We start from the raw sequence: 23,980 nt of genomic DNA on the forward strand, positions 1-23,980 counted from the left end.
GGTTTGTCCAAATCACTATCACGTTTGAGCAATCATTTTTTGAAAACCCCATTAATAAAACTAATAATAGTGTGACTAATAGAGTATATCGCTGGGTTTTATCAAATGTAATGTAACATTTTCTTCCATTCAAGCAACTTTGATTTTGATTCTGTTACATACACTCAGATAATTTGTTTCTTTTGATCAGACCCGCTAATGCATGTGTAGGGTAAAAACACAATGAGCACTGAGTGAGTAATTAGTTCTTTAACACACATACAAATGAGTGTAAATCTCAGAGCACATGAAAGCCGCAGCCCTGCTATAAAATGCTAAAGCAGTCATTTATTCCACTTTCAACGAGACGCCCAATTAAAACTCTACTTAAAAGTTTACACTTTAATCTGAGCAGAGGGTGTAACTCATACTCACACACAGCGAGGGACTGGATAGTTTGTCATGTGTTTTTGTGGGTGTTCAAATGTACAGTATATGGGCAAGCATCAGTATCATGACTACTTTAATCTTAGTAAAATCTTTAGTATTTATAATGTATTATATATTAATACTTATCTTATGAGTGGGATATCTGTTGAGTGACAAATACAAAGTCTTCTTGTAAACATTCAAAAGGCTTTATAATGTAGTCATAGCATTTTTTATATGAGGTATTTGTCTGCTTTGAGTAAATTTAAAAGAGTTAAAGGGTTAATTCACCCAAAAATGAAAATTTGGTCATCATTTACTCCCCATATATAAGTTTTTTTCTTCTGCTGATCACAAAAGAAGATATTTTGATGAATGTCAGTAACTAAAAAGTTGATGGGCGCATTGACTTCCATTGCATTTTTTTATTTATATGGAAGTCAATGGGGTTTGGAACGAGGGTGAGTAAATGATGACAAAATTTACATTTTTGGGTGAACTATCCCTTTAAGTGTTGTTTTAAACAGCCATAAGATATCATGAATGAGTTATATGACACGTTTGCTTTGAAAGTTTTATAGTAATATAAGCTAAATTATATTGCGCCATTTCAGATGCACACCTAAATGAACATTAGCCTCACTGGAAACACTCAAATATGAACAACTAACCATAACAACTCATGTGACATAAAAAGATACCGTGCAGATTCTGAATAAACAATGAACACAGATATGAGACTTATAACACATTATAACTACAGGATCTATAATCCATTATAATTTAGGGGGATATAACATGGGGTTCATCGTGTGTTATACATCTTTACAACAAATATATAATACTATAATGTATAATAACAACTAACAACTAAGCTATTTTGCTTAATATTATAGATATTAAGCTATTTTTTATAAGTTATTATCCATGCATATAATGGCTTAAAATACACTTATTATGCATTATAAATGCAGGCTTCATAAAATGGTAACACTTTACTTAAAGCCTTTATATATAATGCATTAGTATTGTATTGCATTAATTATGTCTTGTAATCTATGTTCTCATGAATAATTGTAACCAGAGTTGTAATACATTGTAATATTTATATTTTCATTGAACACATACAAGTATAATGCATTAAAACATATGACAAAACCAATTTCAGCTATAACAAGGAATCTGCAAATACTATAATGCATTTTAACTTTGGTTATAATTATTTATAAAAATAAATAATGCATTATGTACATTATGAATATCACATTATAGATATGTTTTTAAGTAAAGTGTTACCCATAAAATCTATAATATAGCAGCCATTTATTAAACAAAGCTTGAGTTGTGCAAGATGAAACTCCGAACAGATCGGTCACAGAAAAGTTTTTACAGAGGAACAAACATGGATCAATTTTAGGTTTCTAGTTAATTACCTAGTAAAACCTTTTTTTGCACTTTATTTAGAGGTGTCAGTATTACAGTGTAATTATACATTTAAATACAGAGTAATAATAATTAACTACATGTACTTACTATAGGGTTGGATTCAGATTTGGTTAGGGTTATTTGCATGTAATTATGCATACTTTATAGTCCTTACTATAGTAACTACATGCAATGTGTAACAATGACAGTGTAAAATAAAGCGTTACCGTAATATATTTTAAGGTGCCCTTGTTATACTATAATTAAACAGATAGGTACTTAGTAATATATATATATATATATATACAACCCCAAATCAGAAAAAGTTGGGACAGTATGGAATGTGCAAATAAAATAAAAAAGAAGTGATTTCTAAAATTACTTTGACTTGTATTTCATTGCAGACAATATGAACACAAAATATTTCATGTTTTGTCTGGTCAACTTCATGTCATTTGTAAATATGCATCCTTTCCTGTCATTCAGACCTGCAACACATTTCAAACAAAGTTGGGACAGGAGCAATTTAGGGCTAGTAATGAGGTAAAAGGGTTAAATAATGATGTGATTTGAAACAGGTGATGTCAACAGGTGATTGAAATTATGATTTGGTACAAAAGCAGCATCCAAGAAAGATCTAATCCTTTAGGAGCAAAGATGGGCCGAGGATCGCCAGTTTGCCAACAAATACGTGAGAAAATTATTGAAATGTTTAAAAACAATGTTCCACAAAGAAAGATAGGAAGAGATTTGGATATTTCACATTCAACAGTGCATAACATAATTACAAGATTCAAGGAATCTGGAGGAATTTCAGTGCGTAAAGGACAAGGCCGCAAGCGGGGGTCAGCGCAAACTGAGGCGTATGTGGCCTTCAGATTAGCTCAAGATCAGTGTGTAGAGAGCTTTAAGGAATGGGTTCCCATGGCCGAGCAGCTCATCCAAACCTTACATCACCAAGTGCAATGCAAAGTGTGGGATGCAGTGGAGTAAAGCACAACGCTACTGGACTCTAGAGCAGTGAGACGTGTTATCTGGAGTGACCAATCCCGCTTCTCTGTCTGGCAATCGATGGACGAGTCTGGGTTTGCCGGTTGCCAGGAGAACGGTACTTCCCTGACATCATTGTGCCATGTGTACAGTTTGGTGGAGGGGGGATTGTGGTGTTAGGTTGTTTTTCAGGGGTTGGGCTTGGCCCCTTAGTTCAAGTGAAAAGAAATCTTAATGTTTCAGCATACCAACACATTTTGGAAATTTCATGCTCACAACTTACTGGTTTGGGGATTATATTACTACTATTACTACTACTATATAATTACGATTAGGGTTTGGTTTAGGGTTACATGCTTGTAATTATGATTTTTTTTAAATCTAGTATTATTATAATAAGATGTGTCACAGGGACACTGTAAAATAAAGTGTTAACAAAAAAAAATTAAATATAGTTGAATCAACTTACATTTATACCAACAAAACTGTATTTTATGGGTTAAATATAAGACAAAAATAGCTCTATTACAGGTCACCACTTTATTTATATTTTTTGTGTGCTTTTTACAGTGTATGGATATCCTACGGATATGGAAAACATTACCCCCCTGAAAGCCAGTTTTTTAAATCTGCATACTGTGCTCAGCATATTCTCTGCATATGGATCTCAAACGTTTGAAAGACGAGTGTTTATTTTAGAAATGCTAATGCGGCCCACCTCAAAGTGGATACACACACTTCTACACGGCTCTGAACATGTGCTGTACACCGCACCACCTGCACCAGTGGACATACTGTGAGCACAGAGCGAGAGAGAGAGACATCTGCCAAAAAGGGGAATTGAAGTACTCTAGAAGAGTAGAGGAGAACAATAGCATCACTCCTCCCTCTCCTTCCTCCCCCTGGACCCCTGCCTCCGCCCCTCCTCACGCCCTCAGAAGACGAGTGTGGCGATGGAAACGCGCCCTGAGAAGGTTAATATGCCCGCTTTGATCTCCGTCAGGCCACACCGAGTAAGAATTCATTTACATTTCAGATGAAAAGAGTGGCAGTATAAAAAGCCATCTTGTTTCTGGTATGTGAGAGTCTGTAATGGGCCGGGAATGTGAGAGAGGAAGTGGCAGGGAACCCCCAACACCCCCCATCTCCCTCTCTCTCTCTCTCTCTCTCTCTCTCTCTCTCTCTCTCCACTCCTCTGTCGCCTGCACTGGGAAACAGATGAAAGCAAAGAGAGCTCAAAATGCAGCTTTCTACTGAAACATGGGGACCAAATGCTGTGACCCAAACTTTCAAAAGAGGAGCTGGCTCCACACATTATTAATTTAGCAGCACTGTTTCATGGGATTGTTTGTTGAGATCAAAAAGGGTACTTTGTGAAAATGCTGAAAATTATGATTGGAAGAATAAAATGGCAAGTTGGAAAGACAGAAAGAGGGAGCTGTCTTAGCACTCTTCTCATTCACTAAACTTTACATATTTACTACTGCTCTTTATTTTTCTCTCTTATTTTTCCAAACACGCCAGTCATCTTCCTAGTGATATTTATTTTAAGTTTAATTACTACCATTCAGAGATTGGGGTCGGTAAGATTTTTAAAAATATTTTACAAATATTGTGGTAAAAACTGCTACAATTTAAAACATTTGCATATTATTTTAAAATGTAATGTATTTAAATGTTCAGCAGCTAGTCTTGAGTGTCCCATGATCCTTTGAAAATCATTCTGTTGATTTTTTTGCTAAACAACATTTATTATTAATTTTACTGTTGAATAATAACTGCGCTGCTTAATATTTTTTTGTAAAGTTTTGAGTTTTTGATGAATAGAAAGTAGTTTAAAGGAACAGCATTCATTTGAAACAGAAATCTTTTGAAACATTATAAATGTCACTTTTGATCAATGCATCCTTGCTGAAAAAATTATATATATATAAAAAAAACTAAAATTATGGGGTCATTTCACATTTCACACTAACTATAAATTTAAACACATTTTTAATAATATCAAATAACAGTTTAGTTGAGTCAAAACAATCATTGTTTAGTTTGGTATGACTCATATTTAAATGGTCATGTTTTTGTTGCTGTGCCATTATGAGCTGAGTAAGTGAGTCACTGCATTCACACATGGGCTAGTAATAACTTTTAAACTGCCTTATGCATCAATAATAAACTTTCTAAAACGGCATTAACTTGACAGGTTCAGAAATGATTTGTCTGTGCTGAAAGGACACCCTGGATTACTGATATCGGACAGGTATACAGATATATACACTGATCAGCCACCGCATTAAAAGCACCTGCCTAATATCGTGTAAGTGCCAAAACAGCCCTGACCCGCCAAGCATGGACTCCACTAGACCTCTGAACATGCGCTGTGGTATCTGGCACCCAGACATTCACAGCAGATCCTTTACTTCCGGCAAGTTGTGAGGTGGGGCCTTCATGGATTGGATTTGAGATATGGGAAACTTGAACTTTGTCACGTTCCTCAAACCATTCCTGAACAAATTTGCAGCGTGGCAAGGCGCATTACCCTGCTGAAAGAGGCCACAGCCATCAGGGAACATCATTGCCATGAAAGAGTGAATGTGGTCTGCAACAATCTTTAGGTAGGTGGGACGTGTCAAATAACCTCATGAATGCCAGGACCCAAGGTTTGCCAGCAGAACATTGCCCAGAGCCTTACACTTCTTCCACTGGCCTGCCTTCTACCAATAGTGCATCCTATTAGCCTGAGCATGTGAGCGGAGTGGAGTGGGAGCGGACCGAGGAGTGGAGCGGCGAGATTTTGAATGGAGTGAGGAGCGGATTTTTTAAAAGTCGGAGCGTTGTGGTTTTCACTCGCTCTGAGAGTGCTCCACTACCGCTCCATCACGAGTACAATTCATGCCAACGGGCCGGCACATAAAATAACAACATTTTTGATTGGCTCAAAAAATTACGCAAAAATGACCCTACCCGAGCCAGTGCACGTTGTGTCCGAGACCGGCCCTACCCGACACATTAACTGTATTATGAGCCTGAGTCCGATTAAACCCGACCATTTTTTAATACGTGGGCGTTTTGACGAGAGCCTGTATTGACTAATGAGTGGACCGGTGTGACAGCTCAATAATCCGCAATAATCCGACTGTCCTATCTGTATATTCCTATTGGCAACTTGATGTAGCCATTAAACAAATATTATTATTATTATTTTTCATATTTATGTTTAAATATTATAATATTATTTAAAAAATGTTATCTGATTATGATAGCCTAAGTGCAAAGATGCGAGTGGGTCAGAAAGGATTTTGGTGGTTATATTTAGTTTAAGTTTTGTAAAAAAGCCTTTCTTTCGTTTTGTATAGCTAAATTGTCTCTTAATTTGAATAAAGGTGTATTCGGCAAATTGCATGGATTTAATAAATAAGAAGCAAATAGCAGACTACATTCGTTCTGTGAAGTTGCGGGAGCAATCGCTTATTGCTCATGAACTGGAGCGTGTCTCATAAATAAACTGAAACTCAGCAGGCTATTGCCTCACAGACATGAGAAATATGTGTAGCCGATAGAAAGCTTGAAAGGTCCACTTTTAAACGAAACAAAAAGAGTTAGTTAAGCAAAGTGTGTTGTTCGCGAGAGCATTTCAGGATGGTCTGAATAATATAGGTATGTATTTTTCCTGATTATTACACGGCTCTGTGAAATACTTGATTCTGATTGGTTAATCGTGCATTCCAGCGGTATCTTATTTCCAGATAACACCCGCTCATCCGGGTACTACGAGTTATCTTGACCGGTACTACATCTATGCTTAACGCTGGCGCCATATTGTGGCTTAAACAGCCGTGGGTTACAATGGAAGACTTCAAGGCAGGTTTCCTTTATAACGTTTTAAATATGGATATTTTTCTTACACAAACGCATCGATTCGAATCAGAAGGCTCTATTAACCCATCGGAGCCGTGTGGAGCACGTTATTTGACGGACAGCTGCATTTTTTATGGACTTCAAACACAGCTACCATTACAACTACTGCTTGGATTAACGTTAGCCTAGACTTTTAAAATATAACTCTGATTGTATTTGTCTGAAAGAAGAATGTTATATACACCTATAATGACTTGAGGGTGAGTAAATCATAGGCTTGGTTTCATTTTTTGGTGAACTAACCCTTTCAGCATTCATTTTCAACATTTAGCAGCAATAGATAAAGGCTTAAAGCAGGTTGGAACTGTTTTTCTTCGCGGAAGCTTTGCGTAAGAGCTTTTTATAAACCCCTTCAGAGTGATGCAAGACCCCTCCGCTTCACTCTGTCGGGGTTTATTCTACGATAACAACCGGCTGGGTGTACATTATCCCTTACTTATGGCATAGCTTTCTGCCCACCCAATTAAGCTATAAAGTAATGATTAAAAAAACACAAACGCTTGATCAAGGGCCTGACCCGACCCGGACCGAGGATAGTGCCGGGAAATCTCGACCCGCGAGTCGGTTCGGGTTAAGTTCGGGCTCGGGCAGGAATCTAAACTCTAGCCAGAACTAACACAGTAAACACATTAAACTAGCTTGATACAGATGGATCACTCAAATCAGAAAGAATATAAAGGTTATGATGACGGCGATGGGCTTAAAGTTTAAGGGATTTTTTTTGCCTTCTACATCCTGAATATGATCTGGTTAAAGCACATTTTAAACAGGTAGGCTAGCACTTATTCACTCACACGTAATCATTCTCCCTAATGCATTCAAACATGTTATCTTGTAGTAGTGCTTACCTGCTGACAGTTATCTTTATCTGATTTTGAATGAGCAGAAATCTGTATTAATCCATAAATAAAATAACTGATGAAAACGTATTTTCATCTTTCCAAACTAAATTTCCTCAGAGCGAAGACGGAGCGGTGTTTCTGATATCAGTGAGCGAGGAGTGGAGTGGGGAGTGGGAAATTGTGAACCCGGAGCGGAGCTGGAGCGGGAGCGGAGTGATTCTTAAATGCTTAGAGCATAGAAATGACTGACGCTCCACTCTGCTCACATACTCTGCTACTAGCATCTCTTCCCCAGGTAAACTACACACACGGAAAGAAAACGTGATTTATCAGACCAGGCAACCTTCAATTGCTTCAATGTCCAGTTCTGACACTCAAATGCCCTTTGAATGCACTTTCGACTGTGGACAGAGGTCATCATGGGGACTCTGAACGAAATAAACTGTGATGCATTACGTTTTTCAGCAGTTTGATCTACAGTAGCCCTTTTGTGTGATCAGACCAGACAGGCTAGCCTTCGCTCCCCACGTGCATCAATGAGCCTTGGGCACCCTTGACCCCGACCCTGGTTCACAGATTGTCCTTCCTTGCACCACTTTTTGCACCCAGGTGTCTACCTATCACTATCTAGACCTTTTAAAAGTTACTCAGATCTTTTCCCTGGCCCATTCTTCCTGCTTTCAACACGTGAATTCAAGAACTGACTGTGCTGCCTAATATATCCCACCCCCTGACAGGTGCCAGTGTAATCATATAACCAATGTTATTCACTTCACCAGTCACTGGATAATGTATTATGTATTATATTACATAATGTGGATCATTATAATATAAGGGTCTTATAATATTTCTCTTTTAATGACTAAAGTATGTAATTTCATCTATTTATTTATTTATTTTGTAGTGTTATTCAGCACGTTTTCATAGTTTGCAGCTCATATGCAAATAGCATTATAAATGATTGTTTCTTCTCATACCAATAAATCTGGAATACACTGAAATTGGGAGACAACAAAAGGATATAGTGGAAATTAATTCTCCATTAAATATTTCCACAATTTGACATGAGTTTCATTGGGTTCAACAGAGCCCTCAGAGATGTGTACCTGACTGGATCCGCACGGCAGCCAGCTCGCGCTCTTTCTTTATCAGCTTCAGATTCTGACGGGCCGTGTAACCCCTCCAGGCTGAACAGAGATAGAGAGAAAATTCATTTTAGTAAACTGGTAAACAATTTATAGCAGTCAAAGCAATGTAATACAAATCAGAGGTCTACGGAATTTTTTTCTGTTGGCCCAGTCCAACAAGTAGTTCACATCAAATATTTACTTATAATATTTTCCCTGGATAACCGGTCATATACAGGATATTAAAAAGTTGTTTTTAGTAACATTTTAGTACATATACACTACTGTTCAAACGTTTGAATATTTTTAAAGAAATTAATGTTTTTAATCAGCATTAAAGTAATTATAATGTCGCAAAAGATTTCTATTTTAATAAAATGTTTTGTTCATTAAATAATCCTGAAAAAAATGCATTACTGTTTTCACTAAAATACTAAGCAGCACAACAGTTTTCAATATAACAATTAATTTCAACATGCAAAGAAATATATACAGTCTTGTTCAAAATAATAGCAGTACAATGTGACTAACCAGAATAATCAAGGTTTTTAGTATATTTTTTATTGCTACGTGGCAAACAAGTTACCAGTAGGTTCAGTAGATTCTCAGAAAACAAATGAGACCCAGCATTCATGATATGCACGCTCTTAAGGCTGTGCAATTGGGCAATTAGTTGAAAGGGGTGTGTTCAAAAAAATAGCAGTGTCTACCTTTGACTGTACAAACTCAAAACTATTTTGTACAAACATTTTTTTTTGTACAAACATTTAGCAATCCTGTGAATCACTAAACTAATATTTAGTTGTATGACCACAGTTTTTTAAAACTGCTTGACATCTGTGTGGCATGGAGTCAACCAACTTGTGGCACCTCTCAGCTGTTATTCCACTCCATGATTCTTTAACAACATTCCACAATTCATTCACATTTCTTGGTTTTGCTTCAGAAACAGCATTTTTGATATCACCCCACAAGTTCTCAATTGGATTAAGGTCTGGAGATTGGGCTGGCCACTCCATAACATTAATTTTGTTGGTTTGGAACCAAGACTTTGCCCGTTTACTAGTGTGTTTTGGGTCATTGTCTTGTTGAAACAACCGTTTCAAGGGCATGTCCTCTTCAGCATAGGGCAACATGACCTCTTCAAGTATTTTAACATATGCAAACTGATCCATGATCCCTGGTATGCGATAAATAGGCCCAACACCATAGTAGGAGAAACATGCCCATATCATGATGCTTGCACCTCCATGCTTCACTGTCTTCACTGTGTACTGTGGCTTGAATTCAGAGTTTGGGGGTCGTCTCACAAACTGCCTGTGGCCCTTGGACCCAAAAAGAACAATTTTACTCTCATCAGTCCACAAAATGTTCCTCCATTTCTCTTTAGGCCAGTTGATGTGTTCTTTGGCAAATTGTAACCTCTTCTGCACATGCCTTTTTTTTAACAGAGGGACTTTGCGGGGGATTCTTGAAAATAGATTAGCTTCACACAGACGTCTTCTAACTGTCACAGTACTTACAGGTAACTCCAGACTGTCTTTGATCATCCTGGAGGTGATCATTGGCTGAGCCTTTGCCATTCTGGTTATTCTTCTATCCATTTTGATGGTTGTGTTCCGTTTTCTTCCACGTCTCTCTGGTTTTGCTCTCCATTTTAAGGCATTGGAGATCATTTTAGCTGAACAGCCTATCATTTTTTGCAACTCTTTATAGGTTTTCCCCTCTCTAATCAACTTTTTAATCAAAGTACGCTGTTCTTCTGAACAATGTCTTGAACGACCCATTTTCCTCAGCTTTCAAATGCATGTTCAACAAGTGTTGGCTTCATCCTTAAATAGGGGCCACCTGATTCACACCTGTTTCTTCACAAAATTGATGACCTCAGTGATTGAATGCCACACTGCTATTTTTTTGAACACACCCCTTTCAACTAATTCAACTAATTGCCCAATTGCACAGCCTTAAGAGCGTGCATATCATGAATGCTGGGTCTCATTTGTTTTCTGAGAATCTACTGAACCTACTGGTAACTTGTTTGCCACGTAGCAATAAAAAAATATACGAAAAACCTTGATTATTCTGGTTAGTCACATTGTACTGCTATTATTTTGAACAAGACTGTATATAAGAAATGTTTCTCTGTTATATGTGTCATGTCTGGGCTCTTCTGTTGTCCTGTTCCTGGTGCCATCTTTGTAGTTCTTTGTAGTGTTCCCCGTTGACTAGTCCTGATTTTTCCCAAATTGTTATCTTTATGTATATCCAGCTCTGGTGCTTCCTTTGTTCTTTGTCAGTCATTGGCTGTATTGTGTGTGTTGTTGTTCCCAGTGTTTACCTGTTTTGGTTTTGCTTTGATCCTCCATTTACATTTGCCTTCCTTACCTCTTATTAAGAATAAATTCTTAAGGATCATGTGACACTGACGACTGCAGTGAGGATGGGCATCACATGAATAAATTACATGTGGTGATCATTGTTAGAGCCTCATTACCCGGACTCACCGCATGAGGGAACATTCTCCCGAATTCTGAACCTCTGTCCCACCTGTACCTTGCTACCCTCATCAGCCATTAGTACTAACGCGGCCTTCGTGTGCTATTGGACATTTGATAATTCCCACTCCTGAAGTCGTGATTTCGCGCTCATCCCATTCACATTTTGAAATGGGAGGGCGTTCATGTGCAATTTTTACCTAGGAAACTCGTCTTTATGATACTTCCGAGAGCATGTGAATGCAGCATTAGCCTCGGACGCTTCCTCATTAATCAAGGACTGTGCAGCCTTTGCGCAAGTGAAAATGGCCAAACACCTCCTGCTGTTCTTCTGTTGCCCACACCTCACCGGCCATGGTCTCCCCTAGGTGTTGACTTCCTTCACTGATCTCCCTTTCCCCTAAAGGTAACTACACCATACTAGTAAGCATCTGCCAGTTCTCTAAAGCTTGTCACCTCATCGGTCCCCAAACTACCTTCAGCCATGGAAACAGGTGTGGAAATGAAACTCTCAAAACTCTCTTCCACTAAGTGTCCCATTTGTTGTCCTACCTGAAGACATTAGGGACTTTAAGCAACAGCCACTGATGGAACGGCAACAGCGACCGGAAATAAACTTTTAACTGCCGTAGCCAAAGAACGCAAAAATCACTAAGCAACAATAAAGAGACGGCGTAATGGTTCATTTAACATAATTTGACCAAATATAAAGAAACATGTAATTTAAAAAGCAAGGAAATGGTTGCTTTTGGCATTAAATTATAAACAGATACAATTAAAATGCCACATAACTATATTTACTTATCTAATCTGTCACGTATTAATGACTACGGCAAATCAGCTGTTCTCCCGTAGTAGACGGTTACAGTAGAACGTCACGAAGTAGCAGTTAAAGTCGCGCATGCGCAATAGAACGTCAGCACGCCGTTGCCGTTCCATCAGTGGCTGTTGCTTAAAGTCCCTATTGTCTCTCATTGAGGATCCCACTTCATTTCTCAAGCATGGGACGCTTTCTGTGAACTCCTTAACATCAACATTAGCCTCATCTCCAGGTATCAGCCACAGTCCAACGGGCAGGTGGAACTGACCAGTTCCTATGGACATATTGTAGCCAAAACCAGCATGATTGGAGTCATTTCTTACCATTGGCATAGTATGTGCAACTTTTTAGTGTGAATTATGATTCCACCCTCCCCTCTTTCCATGGTCTGGAGAGTCTGAGGATCTTCCCTCTGTGGATCATTGGATGGATTGGGGCAATCAGGTCTGGGATGCTGCCCCGCACATCTGCAACGAGCCGTCTGTTAATAAAAGGCCCCCACGCCTCGCCCAGGGCAGCGGGTTTGGCTGTCTACCTATGACCTCCGGCTCCTGTGCAAGAAACTCAGTCCCAGGTATGTCGACCATTTCAAAATCATCAGTCATATTAACCCTGTAACATACAAACTCTTGCTTCCTTCTAACTTTCAATCTCTCCCAATTTCCATGTTTCTCTGCTAAAATCGGTGGAAGGCTCTGACCTGAGCCCCACAGAGGACACTAGGCCGTCACCTCCCCTTGAAGTGATTGGCCAGACCGCTTACAGTTTTCCAACCCTCCAGGATTCTCGGCGGAAGGGCCAGCGCATTTTTTACCTAGTGGACTGGGAGGGATCCGAACTGGAGGAGTGCTCATGGGTAGCATGGGATGACATCCTGGACACAGACTTGATCACAGAATAACACAGTTGTCATCCGGACTGTACACGGCCCAGACCTTGCAGTTGTCAATGTAAGACTCAAGTCTCCACTTGGGTTTTAAGGGGGATGACTCGCCGCATGAAGGAACCATTTCACTAATTCTGAACCTCTGTCCCACCTGTATCCCCACTGTATTTATAAACCTGTACTTCCCCCTTTACATTGAAAAGTCTTCTATCTTTCTAGTGCATTACTTAGCGTTTGTTTCCACTGATGTGTTTTTCATGTATGACCTTGCTTCACTTGTGTTTACTCTTTCGACTTTCGTTTGGACTTCTTTGCCTGGTTGGAGTGTCTTGCTGAATTGAACTTGCATATCTTTTGACCCTGTCCTTTTATTTGTCCAATAAATATTCTACACATGGATCCCGCTGTGCCTCCAGAGTCTTCTGTGTTATCATTCTTTAAAACGTCTTTAAATAACATTCAAATATTGCACCAGACCCAAACTTTTAAAAGGTAGTGTATGTCCCCCCCCACATACATCTGTTATCAGAAGAGTTCTTCAGTAATGAGTTTGAATCACAAGAACCTGACTGAATGATAATCGCCCCATTGTTTCGTTTCGCTCTCTCTCTGCGGTACCGCCGAGCTCCCAGCCAGCCCTTGGTGTAGGCCTGCATCAACACCACTCGAGCGATCACTTCCCGCAACATCAGATTGAGCTGCTCCACGTGATAGTACTTCAGAAACACCTGCAATGACACGTACACACATCTATGCAGATGCAGGGAAGCATGCTCATGCCTCACAGTGAGCACTCATGAGTCTGTCTGGAACATTAAACAATCACAATCAATGGGTTCAGGATGAAACAGGACACAAGAACGTGAGGAAAGAAACTATGGCCCGGAAGCATTGGTTTGACAGTTAATGCACTAAAAGATAAAGCTAGAATTGTTTTCAGTAACCTTTTAGTTTAGGGTAGTTGGTTATTAGCATGCACATTACTAGATATTAGCTGTTTATTAGTACTTATTAAGTGCAAATTAATGCCTTATTCTGAATGACCATATTCTACATTACTTAATCCTACCCAACACCTAAACTTATCAACTACCTTACTAACTTAACTAAGGTCGTTGTTAGAAGTTTCTTGAGGCAAAAGTCACAGTTAATAGTTATTTAATAGCAAGAATTGGACTCTAATCTAGGGTGTGACCTTTTCTGTTATTAAAGGTAAATTAATAATATATTACATATATATCTATAGTAGCCATTCCACTTAATATTCTCTGAGACAGAAAGTGTGTCCATATTGTTTAGTTAGTTGGACAATGTCTAGAGCTCTTCCTGGCTGATTCACAGCTCTAGGTATATTCTGTCAGACATTCAAACAGCTGTTAGGCGCTGACCAGTCATACATTGTAAAAAAAAAAAGGTGTTTAATCATGTTTGATTAATTGTATTACTTGCCAATTCTTTGTAATTACTCGTACAATTTCTGAGTGAAAATGGTTTCTACACCAATTTTTTCTCAGTGTAGTAACTTTTAAATCCCAAAGCCTCTCTCTCTCTCCCTGAGTCACAAGAAACTAACAAACCATTGACCAAACCCTATACACCCTCACTAAACAGATCTACAACCACACCACTAATCAGGATTGGCCCCTGGACTGGGACCAGTGCCACTGCGGCTTAAATAGGCTCATCTCTTCTTTTAATAATTATAATATTTACTTAGTTTAAGTACTTAGACCACTGATGGACAGAGAGAAAAAGAGAAAAGAGAAAAACATATAATGATAACTCTACCTTGGTCTTGCCCAGGACCCAGTATTCCAGTTTGGCTTTCTGCAGTATAATGGAGGCGTTCTCTTTACTGCCTTTTGGCATCTGATGGGCACGAAAGGCCAGATAGTAATACCTACAAGAAAACAAAAAGACCAGAATCAAAATACACCAGTCAGAAATGCACAGCGTTAAACAAACTTAGAGGTTTTTTCATTCAACTTGACTGATCATATTATAAGTTGTATGGGGTTGTATTTGTATATAAGTTGTTTTTTGATGCTTTCTTCTATACCAGTTTAATGTGGAAGTAAGTATAAGTAAGTTTGGAAAGAATGGCTATGTTCAGAATATCATGCTATCATACTATTCCTATTTCTGAAGTATGTGCGCTGTACACAGTATGTAACATTTCCCCCAACGTTCATTACAACTACATTTACCAAAATGTGCAGCATATGAGTTTATGTGATTTGTAAATTATTGCATTTCAAATTTTATTCACAATTTGTACAGTACAAACTTTTTTGGAATAGGGTTTGTATTTTTTGTAGTATAAAAAAACTCACATCGACTTCTGGACGATGTAACAGGAAGGGCTAAAATGTTATCTTTTTTCTGTTTTGGCCTACAAACATACATTATCCCTATAATATTCCATATTTAACTTAATACTTTAGTTATATTTTAATGTTAACTTGACACCATTCATGAAATTAAGCATTTCATACTAAACTAGCCACATTATTTTTGCAATCCCGTTCCACTAGAGAAATACACACCTCGCCTTTAAGACTGTGTTACACAGAACAAGATAAAAGAGTACGTGAGACTATCTTTCTAGATCTCTCTATGATAGCATCTTTCTGCTACAAAAACCTTCGACGGTCAGGACAGAAATGTAAAGCGTCACCTGATTTTCTGATAAACGTGGGGCCTTTGTTGCTTTGTTGTTATTGTCTGGGGGCTTCAGTTATACTTCTGAATATACCTGCCTATGAATAAACTGCCATGAATCTCATAAATGAGTCCAAACATCTGAAGCTTGCGGTTGATCCTGAGCATTTACTCTCTCTGAAGAGGAAGATCAGCCTTTGTGTTTAAGAAAGAACACTGCCTTTGATTCCACTTGAATCATGGTCTTCCACAATTATGCTCTTGATACTTCATGACATCAGAGAAGGTTTTCCAAAAAGAGCCATTTCTCCATATAGGCGCTGATATTTTTACAGAGCCGGTGTGTCAGTGTGGTTCAGACAGGAAGAGCTCTAGACGTTGTCAGACTAAGGACATGCAAACAGAACGGTCACAGAGTATTTCTTTTTCATGCAAACTGGTCGGGGGAGTCTGGGGGAAATACGGATAATCAGGACACTTCTGTGATCAAAAGGACGACAGGAAAAAAGAAAAAAAAAACCCAGAGAGAGTCTTGTATTGAGCGGCTCCTCTGAGTGTGGAGAAATTGTCTGGGATGTTTATGTAAAAGAGATGACCTACATGTCCACCATCTCACGGCCCACGAGAGAAAAAGATGGATGGGTTGAAAGAAAACGCGAGAAAGCGAAAAGTTTATGGAAAATGAAGTGCGATTCCCTAAGCCTCGGAAAAGTAAATGTGGACCATGAATTTCCTTGGCGCTGAGAAACTTTCTGCGGATTCACTCCTCCCCTTCAAAGTACCATTTCAGCACTAATTACTCAACCAGAGTCTAATTTAGCATCACTTGTATTCTCAAAGGCTTAATGACCTATTATTGATGAGATTATGGTCTTCTTTCAGCACTATCAAAATATATAGATAATAAACCTGTGATGTTAGTTTCCCAGGAGCTTTAGGGCGCACTAGAGGAGGTGGGTATGTTCAATATGCGCTCATGGAGCAGTCTCTAAGCTTTGATCTCTCTAACTGTCTATCTGTCTGTCTGTCTTTCTTTCTTCCTTCTTTTCATGAAGCCCAAGAGCTCCAGCTAATTAAATCTAATAACATTCCTGTAGTCCAACAGGAACGCCCGGAATAATGTCATTTTGACTGCATAACTGATGAAGCTCGGACTTGGGAGTCAGAATATTTCTTTCTTCTTCTTTGCAGAATAACAAAATCATTATGACCACCGTTATTAACATAACCTCTGTAAAATGGAGCAGGAAAGGTGTTCTGGGTGGTTTCTTTTTGACCCAAGTCAGAATCCCAAGCCTATAATATTATACGAACTCCAGAGTTTTTCCTTCAATATAAGTCTATGGGATTTTATTGTCCTCCAGGGGAAAATCATAAATCCATTCACTTAACAGCACACATAAATTACATGCCAAAGATTACTATTCAGGGTTTAAGGGTTCATCCAAAAATGGAAATTCTGTCATCATTCACTCCAAACCCATTAGACTTGTGTTCATTTTTGGAACACAAATTAAAGGTGCACTATGTAGTATTTTTGCAGTAAAATATCCAAAAACCACTAGGCCGGTGTTATAAATTTTTTCAGTTGAGTACTTACAATATCCCAAATGTTTCCAACTATTTGTAAATTGTGAGAAAATTGCTATTTTTACTAAGGACCGGGACGTTTCAGCATAGCGTTTGACTGAGTCGCCTGTCAATCGCGTCATATCTGCGTTACCCTCAGTTTTGGCTTTTATTTGGCAGGAGCGCTTTACTCTTAGCAGTGTGAACAAGTGAACGCATGGAGTAAAGTCATAACATCGTTTTAAACACACTTAAATGTATCTAATATAATAAAAGTCCCGGTATTTGCGAGGCGGGTATTTGTTTAACAATCGCTCCAGCGGCCGTGCTCAGCTCCATAACACTCGGTCCTGCTCTGCTTTACTACAGTAACGTTAATAACCGCATGCATGAGCGTGATTTCTGCCAGAGTCCTATTTTCCACCGGCTGTGAAGTGAAGAACACATCTCCCAAGATGCTGCGCTCAAACCTGGCGTCATCAAACTACGAATTTGTTTTGAATAGGCGCCCTCCAGTGGACGGAAAGTTGCATAGTGCACCTTTAAGATCTTTTTAAGAAAAATAAAACTGGTAAATAAAATGAAAATAAATAAACAATGGGACAAATACAATAGCAATATTATACAAATTAAATAAACTAAGTTGTTTTCAGGTACAATAGCCTCGTTTTATTTACCATGTCTTAAGAAATACTACAGAAATGTAAATCAAATTTAAAACTAAAACACTGTATAGTCTTCACTGTATGAATAAAATATAAATTGATTCATAATAAAGATACAAAGTGATTCAGTCAAATGCAGTGAGTGATTTTTCTGATTTCTTTTTTAGATTTTTAAACATTAATGAAATGGATGGCACGGTTTATTAGGCTGCTGTCCCTTTAAGAACAAATGCACAGATCTAACGTACTGTTACTTATCTGATTTGCACCCAACTGTTTATTTTCACGTACTGTAGGACATAGACTGCTGATGGGAATACTCCACATTATGTGCAATTTGACATAAACGTGTGTGTTTGACAATAAGCAATGAAAGAGAACTGAATCGCATGCATATGAGAGGCGGCATCTGTGATTAATAAGACTTTAGTGCGTCAATAACTTAAGTAGGAATAAAGAAGAAGTCAAACCCTGTCAGAATTAGATTCAAACAGTTATATATGGACATACAGCAAACAGGGACAGTATTTTGCTGTTTTTGTGAATGCTGTGATGTGTGTTTGTTAAAGGGTTAGTTCACCCAAAAATGAAAATGATTTCATTAATTACTCCCCCTCATGTCGTTGGACACCTTTAACACCTTCGTTCATCTTCAGAACACAAATGAAGATATTTTTGTTGAAAGCTGATGGCTGAGAAAGGCTTCAAAAAGGCCTCCATTGGGATTCAGTACATTCCCACTGACCCACTCACAAGAACCATAAAAGGCACTAAAGACTTCGTTACAAAGTCCATCTCACTACAGTGGCTGTACAATTGTACCAAGCGGCGAGAACAGTTTTTGTGCGCAAAAAAAATCAAAATAATGACTTTATCTGCCAGGATATTGGGACGTGACCTCACCTGGAACTCACGCGATAGCGGCGCTCCTCCTCTTCCGGGTCATGTATTCGCTATGATTCGAACGGCAGAGCTGCGTCATATTCTCGCGCATGCGTCGAGTTCACGTCAATAATTTGGTGGATTATGTCATTATTTAGATTTTTGTGCGCACAATAACTAATTTCGTCGCATTGTAAATGATTGTACAGCCACTGTAGTGAGATGGACATTGTAATGTCGTCTTTAGTGCCTTTATGGGTCTTGTGAGTGGGAACGCACTGAATGCCAATGGAGGCCTTTCTGAAGCCTTTCTCAGCCATCAGCTTTCAACAAAAATATCTTCATTTGTGTTCTGAAGATGAACGAAGGTGTTACAGATGTCCAACGACATGAGGGTGAGTAATTAATGAAATAATTTTCATTTTTGGGTGAACTAACCCTTTAAGGTAGTTCTCTTCAGCATAAGGTTTTTGCTATTGATAATATATTGATTGATTCATTTACTTGTGTTTTAAATGTTATACACTGTTGATATAAACGAAGTGAATATATATAGATTTTGTTTTTAGGTCAGGGAAAATGTATGCAATTATACAATACAAAACTTTAAAGGCCGTTTTCTCAAAATTAGTTTTTTCTCACACTCAGAGTTAGATATTTGTTGATATTTAATTCCAGAGGGATTTGTTGATATTTAATTCCTATCTTGAGTTATAGGTCTTTGTACTCCAAAAAATGCGGCAAAAATGGATTTTCAAGGCTATTGTCAGTATTCTATAATTAGCTAAAGCACAAAATAAGATATCCAGAATCCCCTCTGTTAAAGCCCTCTCATCTAATATGTCAACAAATAGAATCAAGAATTTTGAGCCTGGTCCTTTCCAATTTCCAGATTTTTCTTTTGGAAATATATGCAAATGATGGTATATTTAAGTATACATGGGCTCATTTGCATAAAACATTTTTTTATACAAAACTTGTAATATATTTTTTTCTTATGTTTATGCCAGTAATAAACTGAAAAAGTTGTATAGTGATATCTTGTAATAAAGAAAAAAATCCCTATTCACCTGTAGTGTCTCGCCTTAAGCCTGGTCTGTGAAAGAGGGGGCATGAGTTTATTTAGATCCCTAACCTTAAATATGAGCAATACCAGCAAGCATCACTAATTAAATGAAGCATAAAATACAAGATCTTGTAACAGCAGCTTATGAAGTGCATCAAAAATGTAACTCAGCAGTATTCTCCCTGTGAATTGTCAGTCATGCTGTGTCTTTCCTAATCTCTCTCCTCCCGCTCTCATTAGCAGCTTGTTTTGTGTGATCTTCGTTGTTTCTCAGGCCCCGTGGGACAGGCACAACACTCATTCTGCGAGCGTTATGTTATTGTGTGGATGTTTTCTACCTGTTAACAAACTCCTCGATGAGTATCCGGTGAGAATAACCCTGCCGGCGGATGTTGACAGTCTCTAAGATGCCGGTGTACTGCAGCTGAACCATAACACGATCCTTATTGAATCGCAGAGCCTGGCGGTCGTCATTGGGTTTAATACAGCGGACGAAATGAGGAGTGCCAACCACCATCTTAGACAGAAGGTCCATGAGTGAGTACTGAAAAAGAAGATGCGTACACACACACACTCACACGTGTTAGGCTTTCATGATTAATGGGGACTTTCCATAGACATAATGATTTTTATACTGTCCAAACTGTATATTCTCTCCCCTTACACTTCCCCTAAACACACACACACACACACACACACACACACACACACACACACACACACACACACACACACACACACACACACACACACACACACACACACACACACACACACACACACACACACACACACACACACACACACACACACACACACACACACACACGCACACACACACGCGTCTGGTTCACTATCTTTGTGGGGACTCTCCATAGTCGTAATGATTTTATACTGTACAAACTGTGTATTCTCTCCCCTTATACTAGCCCTACCCCTAAACCGACCCATCACACAAACCTTTCTGCATATTTACATTTTCAAAAAACATAATTTAGTATGATTTATAAGCTGTTTTCCTCATGGGGACCCAAAATGTTTTTAAATGTTTTGGTTAACCAGGACCACCCACCCACACACACGTCCATGGCCATAATACCTTTTAAAGTGGAAATACTTTGCATGTGATAAGACACAGTGAATGAAAAAAAACACCCTTCTTTACACTTTTTAAAGTGTTTTAAGCAGTTTGATGCATAATTGTAAGATGTGTTATACTACTGTTTTTTTTATTTCCTTGTGAAAGAGGACCCACTCAAATCTCAATAATTGATCAAATAAATGTAAAACTGCAGCTTAACTTCACAGCCAGTGATTTTATGGAAAATTGCAAATTTGACATTTTGCTAATTCCGTTTGTCTTTATATGTAATCATTATATGTAATTTTCCTGTAAAATACACTTAACATTTATGTTTTAAATCTATGAAGTCCCAGCGTGACACATCACATGATAATATTTTATTTCAATAAGTTTTGTTTCTTATTTTGTCATCAGCAATGTACATTAAGGTGTTTTTTGTTACATTTTAAATAATTTGGTTAAAGGTGCACTATGGAGCTTTCCGTCCACTGGAGGGCGCCTATTCAAAACAAATCGTAGTTTGATGACGCAAAGTGTGAGCGCAGCATCTTGGGAGATGTGGTCTTCTCATCACAGCCGGTGGAAAATAGGACTCGGGCAGAAATCACGTTCATGCATGCGGTTATTAACGTTACTGTAGTCTAAAGCAGAGCAGGACCGAGTGTTATGGACCTGAGCACAGCTGCTGGAGCGATTGTTAAACAAATACCCGCCTCGCGAATACCGGGACTTTTATTATGAAGGGACGGGAGACAGTCGCCGGTCGCCTGCACTGATCAGCTCTTCCGGTTATGATTTTGAGGTAATGGAGCTCTGTTTATCATATTAGATACATTTAAGTGTGTTCAAAACGATGTTATGACGTTACTCCGTGCGTTCACTTGTTCACACTGCTAAGAGTAAAGCGCTCCTGCCAAATAAATCCCGAAACCGAGGGTAGCGCAGATATGACGCGATTGACAGGCGACTCCCTCAAATGCAATGCTGAAACGTCCCTGCCCTCAGTTAAAATAGCAATTTTCTCACAATTTGCAAATAATTGGAAACTTCTGGGATATTATAGGTACTCAACTGAACAAAATATATAACACTGGCCTAGTGGTTTTTGGATATTTTACTGCAAAAATACTACATAGTTCACCTTTAATGTTTATTGCATTATTTTGGTGTCAGGAGTGTTACTCAGATGGTGTTTGAAACCAAAAATTACTCCAGATATCACATTTCAGTAGTGTGTGCAGGTCACTATAGTTAATTTATGTAATAGAGGATATACTTGGTAATATTTACCAAAATAAATTTACAGTGACATGTTATAACCAAAAAAATATTCATACAGTGACTACCAGTAAAATTGATAAAACATTTGAGACCAGAATTATTCCGACACTTTGACCTGAGCATGTTCTGCTTAAGTGTTTTTTCTTTAATTGCTAAGGTGACCTTTGACACCGCAGACTGAACAAAATGAAGCATTGCTTGGTCATTGGTTGACCTAAATTGGTATTATCTAATTGTGTACTTAAATTAAACAGCTGACAGCTGATTGGTTGACTGTAATCTAAACTATAGCGAATAAACTGTGATAATGTGAGAAAATGTTGAAGTCAGTATTGGTCATGTTTAATGGGCAGGTCACTAACAGTGCATTCTGATCCATCGTGCGGCTTTCTATTGTGCCACATCTACTATTACGGTCGCTATCATCAGTACATTTTAATGAAATTGGTATCAAGTAGATTGGTACAGTATATTAATATTCTATTCTATTATATAATATAATATAATATTATTATATAGATTCCCCCTTCTATGTAAAGCGCTTTAAGTGCCTAGAAATGCTATATAAATGTAACAAATTATTATTATTATTATTATTATCACTAGGCCCTGCCTGTATACATCGTTGTGATCATTCGGATCACAAGTGATGACGTTTAATACAGGTGTAAACGGGGTATAAAACCTATAACACATGAACATTATGGGAAGAGCGCTAGCCAGACGAGATTTAAACTTTGTCGCCTGAAGACCGATGTTTGGTTTGATGATTTAAAACGTACCGAGCACAATGTTCTCTCACCATTCCTGATTTCTAACACACACTCACAGCTCTCGGCTGGTCTTGCGGCTGTCAGAGCAGAAACCGCATGTTGTTCCAACATTCATATGTAAATTGCTTGAGCTTATTTTGTCCATTAGATCAAAAGATATGAAAAAGCCCATACATTTTCCCGCCCATAGGCCCTCCTCTCAAAGAAATCAAGACAGAACTGGTTAAAAGTGGACAAAGAGACGGATTAAAACACCAGGTGTAAACGGGAATGTGACTCCCTCGTCTACTTGTGATCTGATGCCAGGGCCTTATATGGTTATACATTGTAAAATATACAGGCGCCAGTATATATATATATATATATATATATATATATATATATATATATATATATATATATATATATATATATATATATATATATATACTGTGGAATAGTTAATTAGCCAAGCGGACACATTTATCACCAATGCTGATAATCTGCTTTCTCACAGCAGTGACAGAACAAAACAATAAAATACAAAACTGATAACGTGATGTGCAGAGGATTCACCCTGAAATAAGACGCCACTGTCTGTCTCCTCATGTTAGTGGTTTCCTCAGGGTGACGCATCATTTCCATGGTGTCCACCTAAACACACACATAAACACACTTACTGTAGCTTAGCCTGCAAGCACACATCACATATATATACAAGTACACAGAACTGGGCACATACAACTGCATCCACTTTAGCACTAGGAAGAATTATCTGTAACACTGTGCAATTACAGTAAGGTTTCTGTAAAGTCTGGGCAGGCAAAGGATGTGGAGATGGAGAGATGGATCTAAGGGTAGCCATATGTATCGTATATCATTTATAAACCAAAACAAAGAAGATAATCCCAATTTCAGGAGTTGCATGAGTAGACAAACAGCAAAGCTTTGGCATGAGCACAAAAATAAGACTGGACATAGAACTTAACAACCTGATCTCAAGGTAATTCATCCATATTTTACAAGGTGGCTAATTCGTACAACCTCACTTGTACAATTTTCGCTAAATTGTACGAGTTGCCAAATCCATATGAATTCGTAAGAATAACCTA

General features: G+C 38.3%; 1 protein-coding gene across 1 annotated transcript in view; it reads right to left on the reverse strand.

Moving 5' to 3' along the window:
* The window catches only part of myo3b (myosin IIIB), a 199,079-nt gene that overhangs the window by 106,496 nt on the left and 68,603 nt on the right, over nucleotides 1-23,980 (reverse strand). Inside the window, exons 19-23 of the mRNA XM_067444780.1 lie at nucleotides 23,445-23,522; nucleotides 20,090-20,295; nucleotides 14,697-14,808; nucleotides 13,474-13,636; nucleotides 8,687-8,767 (exon numbers count right to left, since the gene is read on the reverse strand). Of these exons, the coding sequence (XP_067300881.1) occupies nucleotides 8,687-8,767; nucleotides 13,474-13,636; nucleotides 14,697-14,808; nucleotides 20,090-20,295; nucleotides 23,445-23,522 (640 nt within the window). The remainder of the gene's footprint in view (nucleotides 1-8,686; nucleotides 8,768-13,473; nucleotides 13,637-14,696; nucleotides 14,809-20,089; nucleotides 20,296-23,444; nucleotides 23,523-23,980) is intronic.

Source organism: Pseudorasbora parva, chromosome 5, assembly GCF_024679245.1.
Source record: "Pseudorasbora parva isolate DD20220531a chromosome 5, ASM2467924v1, whole genome shotgun sequence".
Lineage (NCBI taxonomy): Eukaryota > Metazoa > Chordata > Actinopteri > Cypriniformes > Gobionidae > Pseudorasbora > Pseudorasbora parva.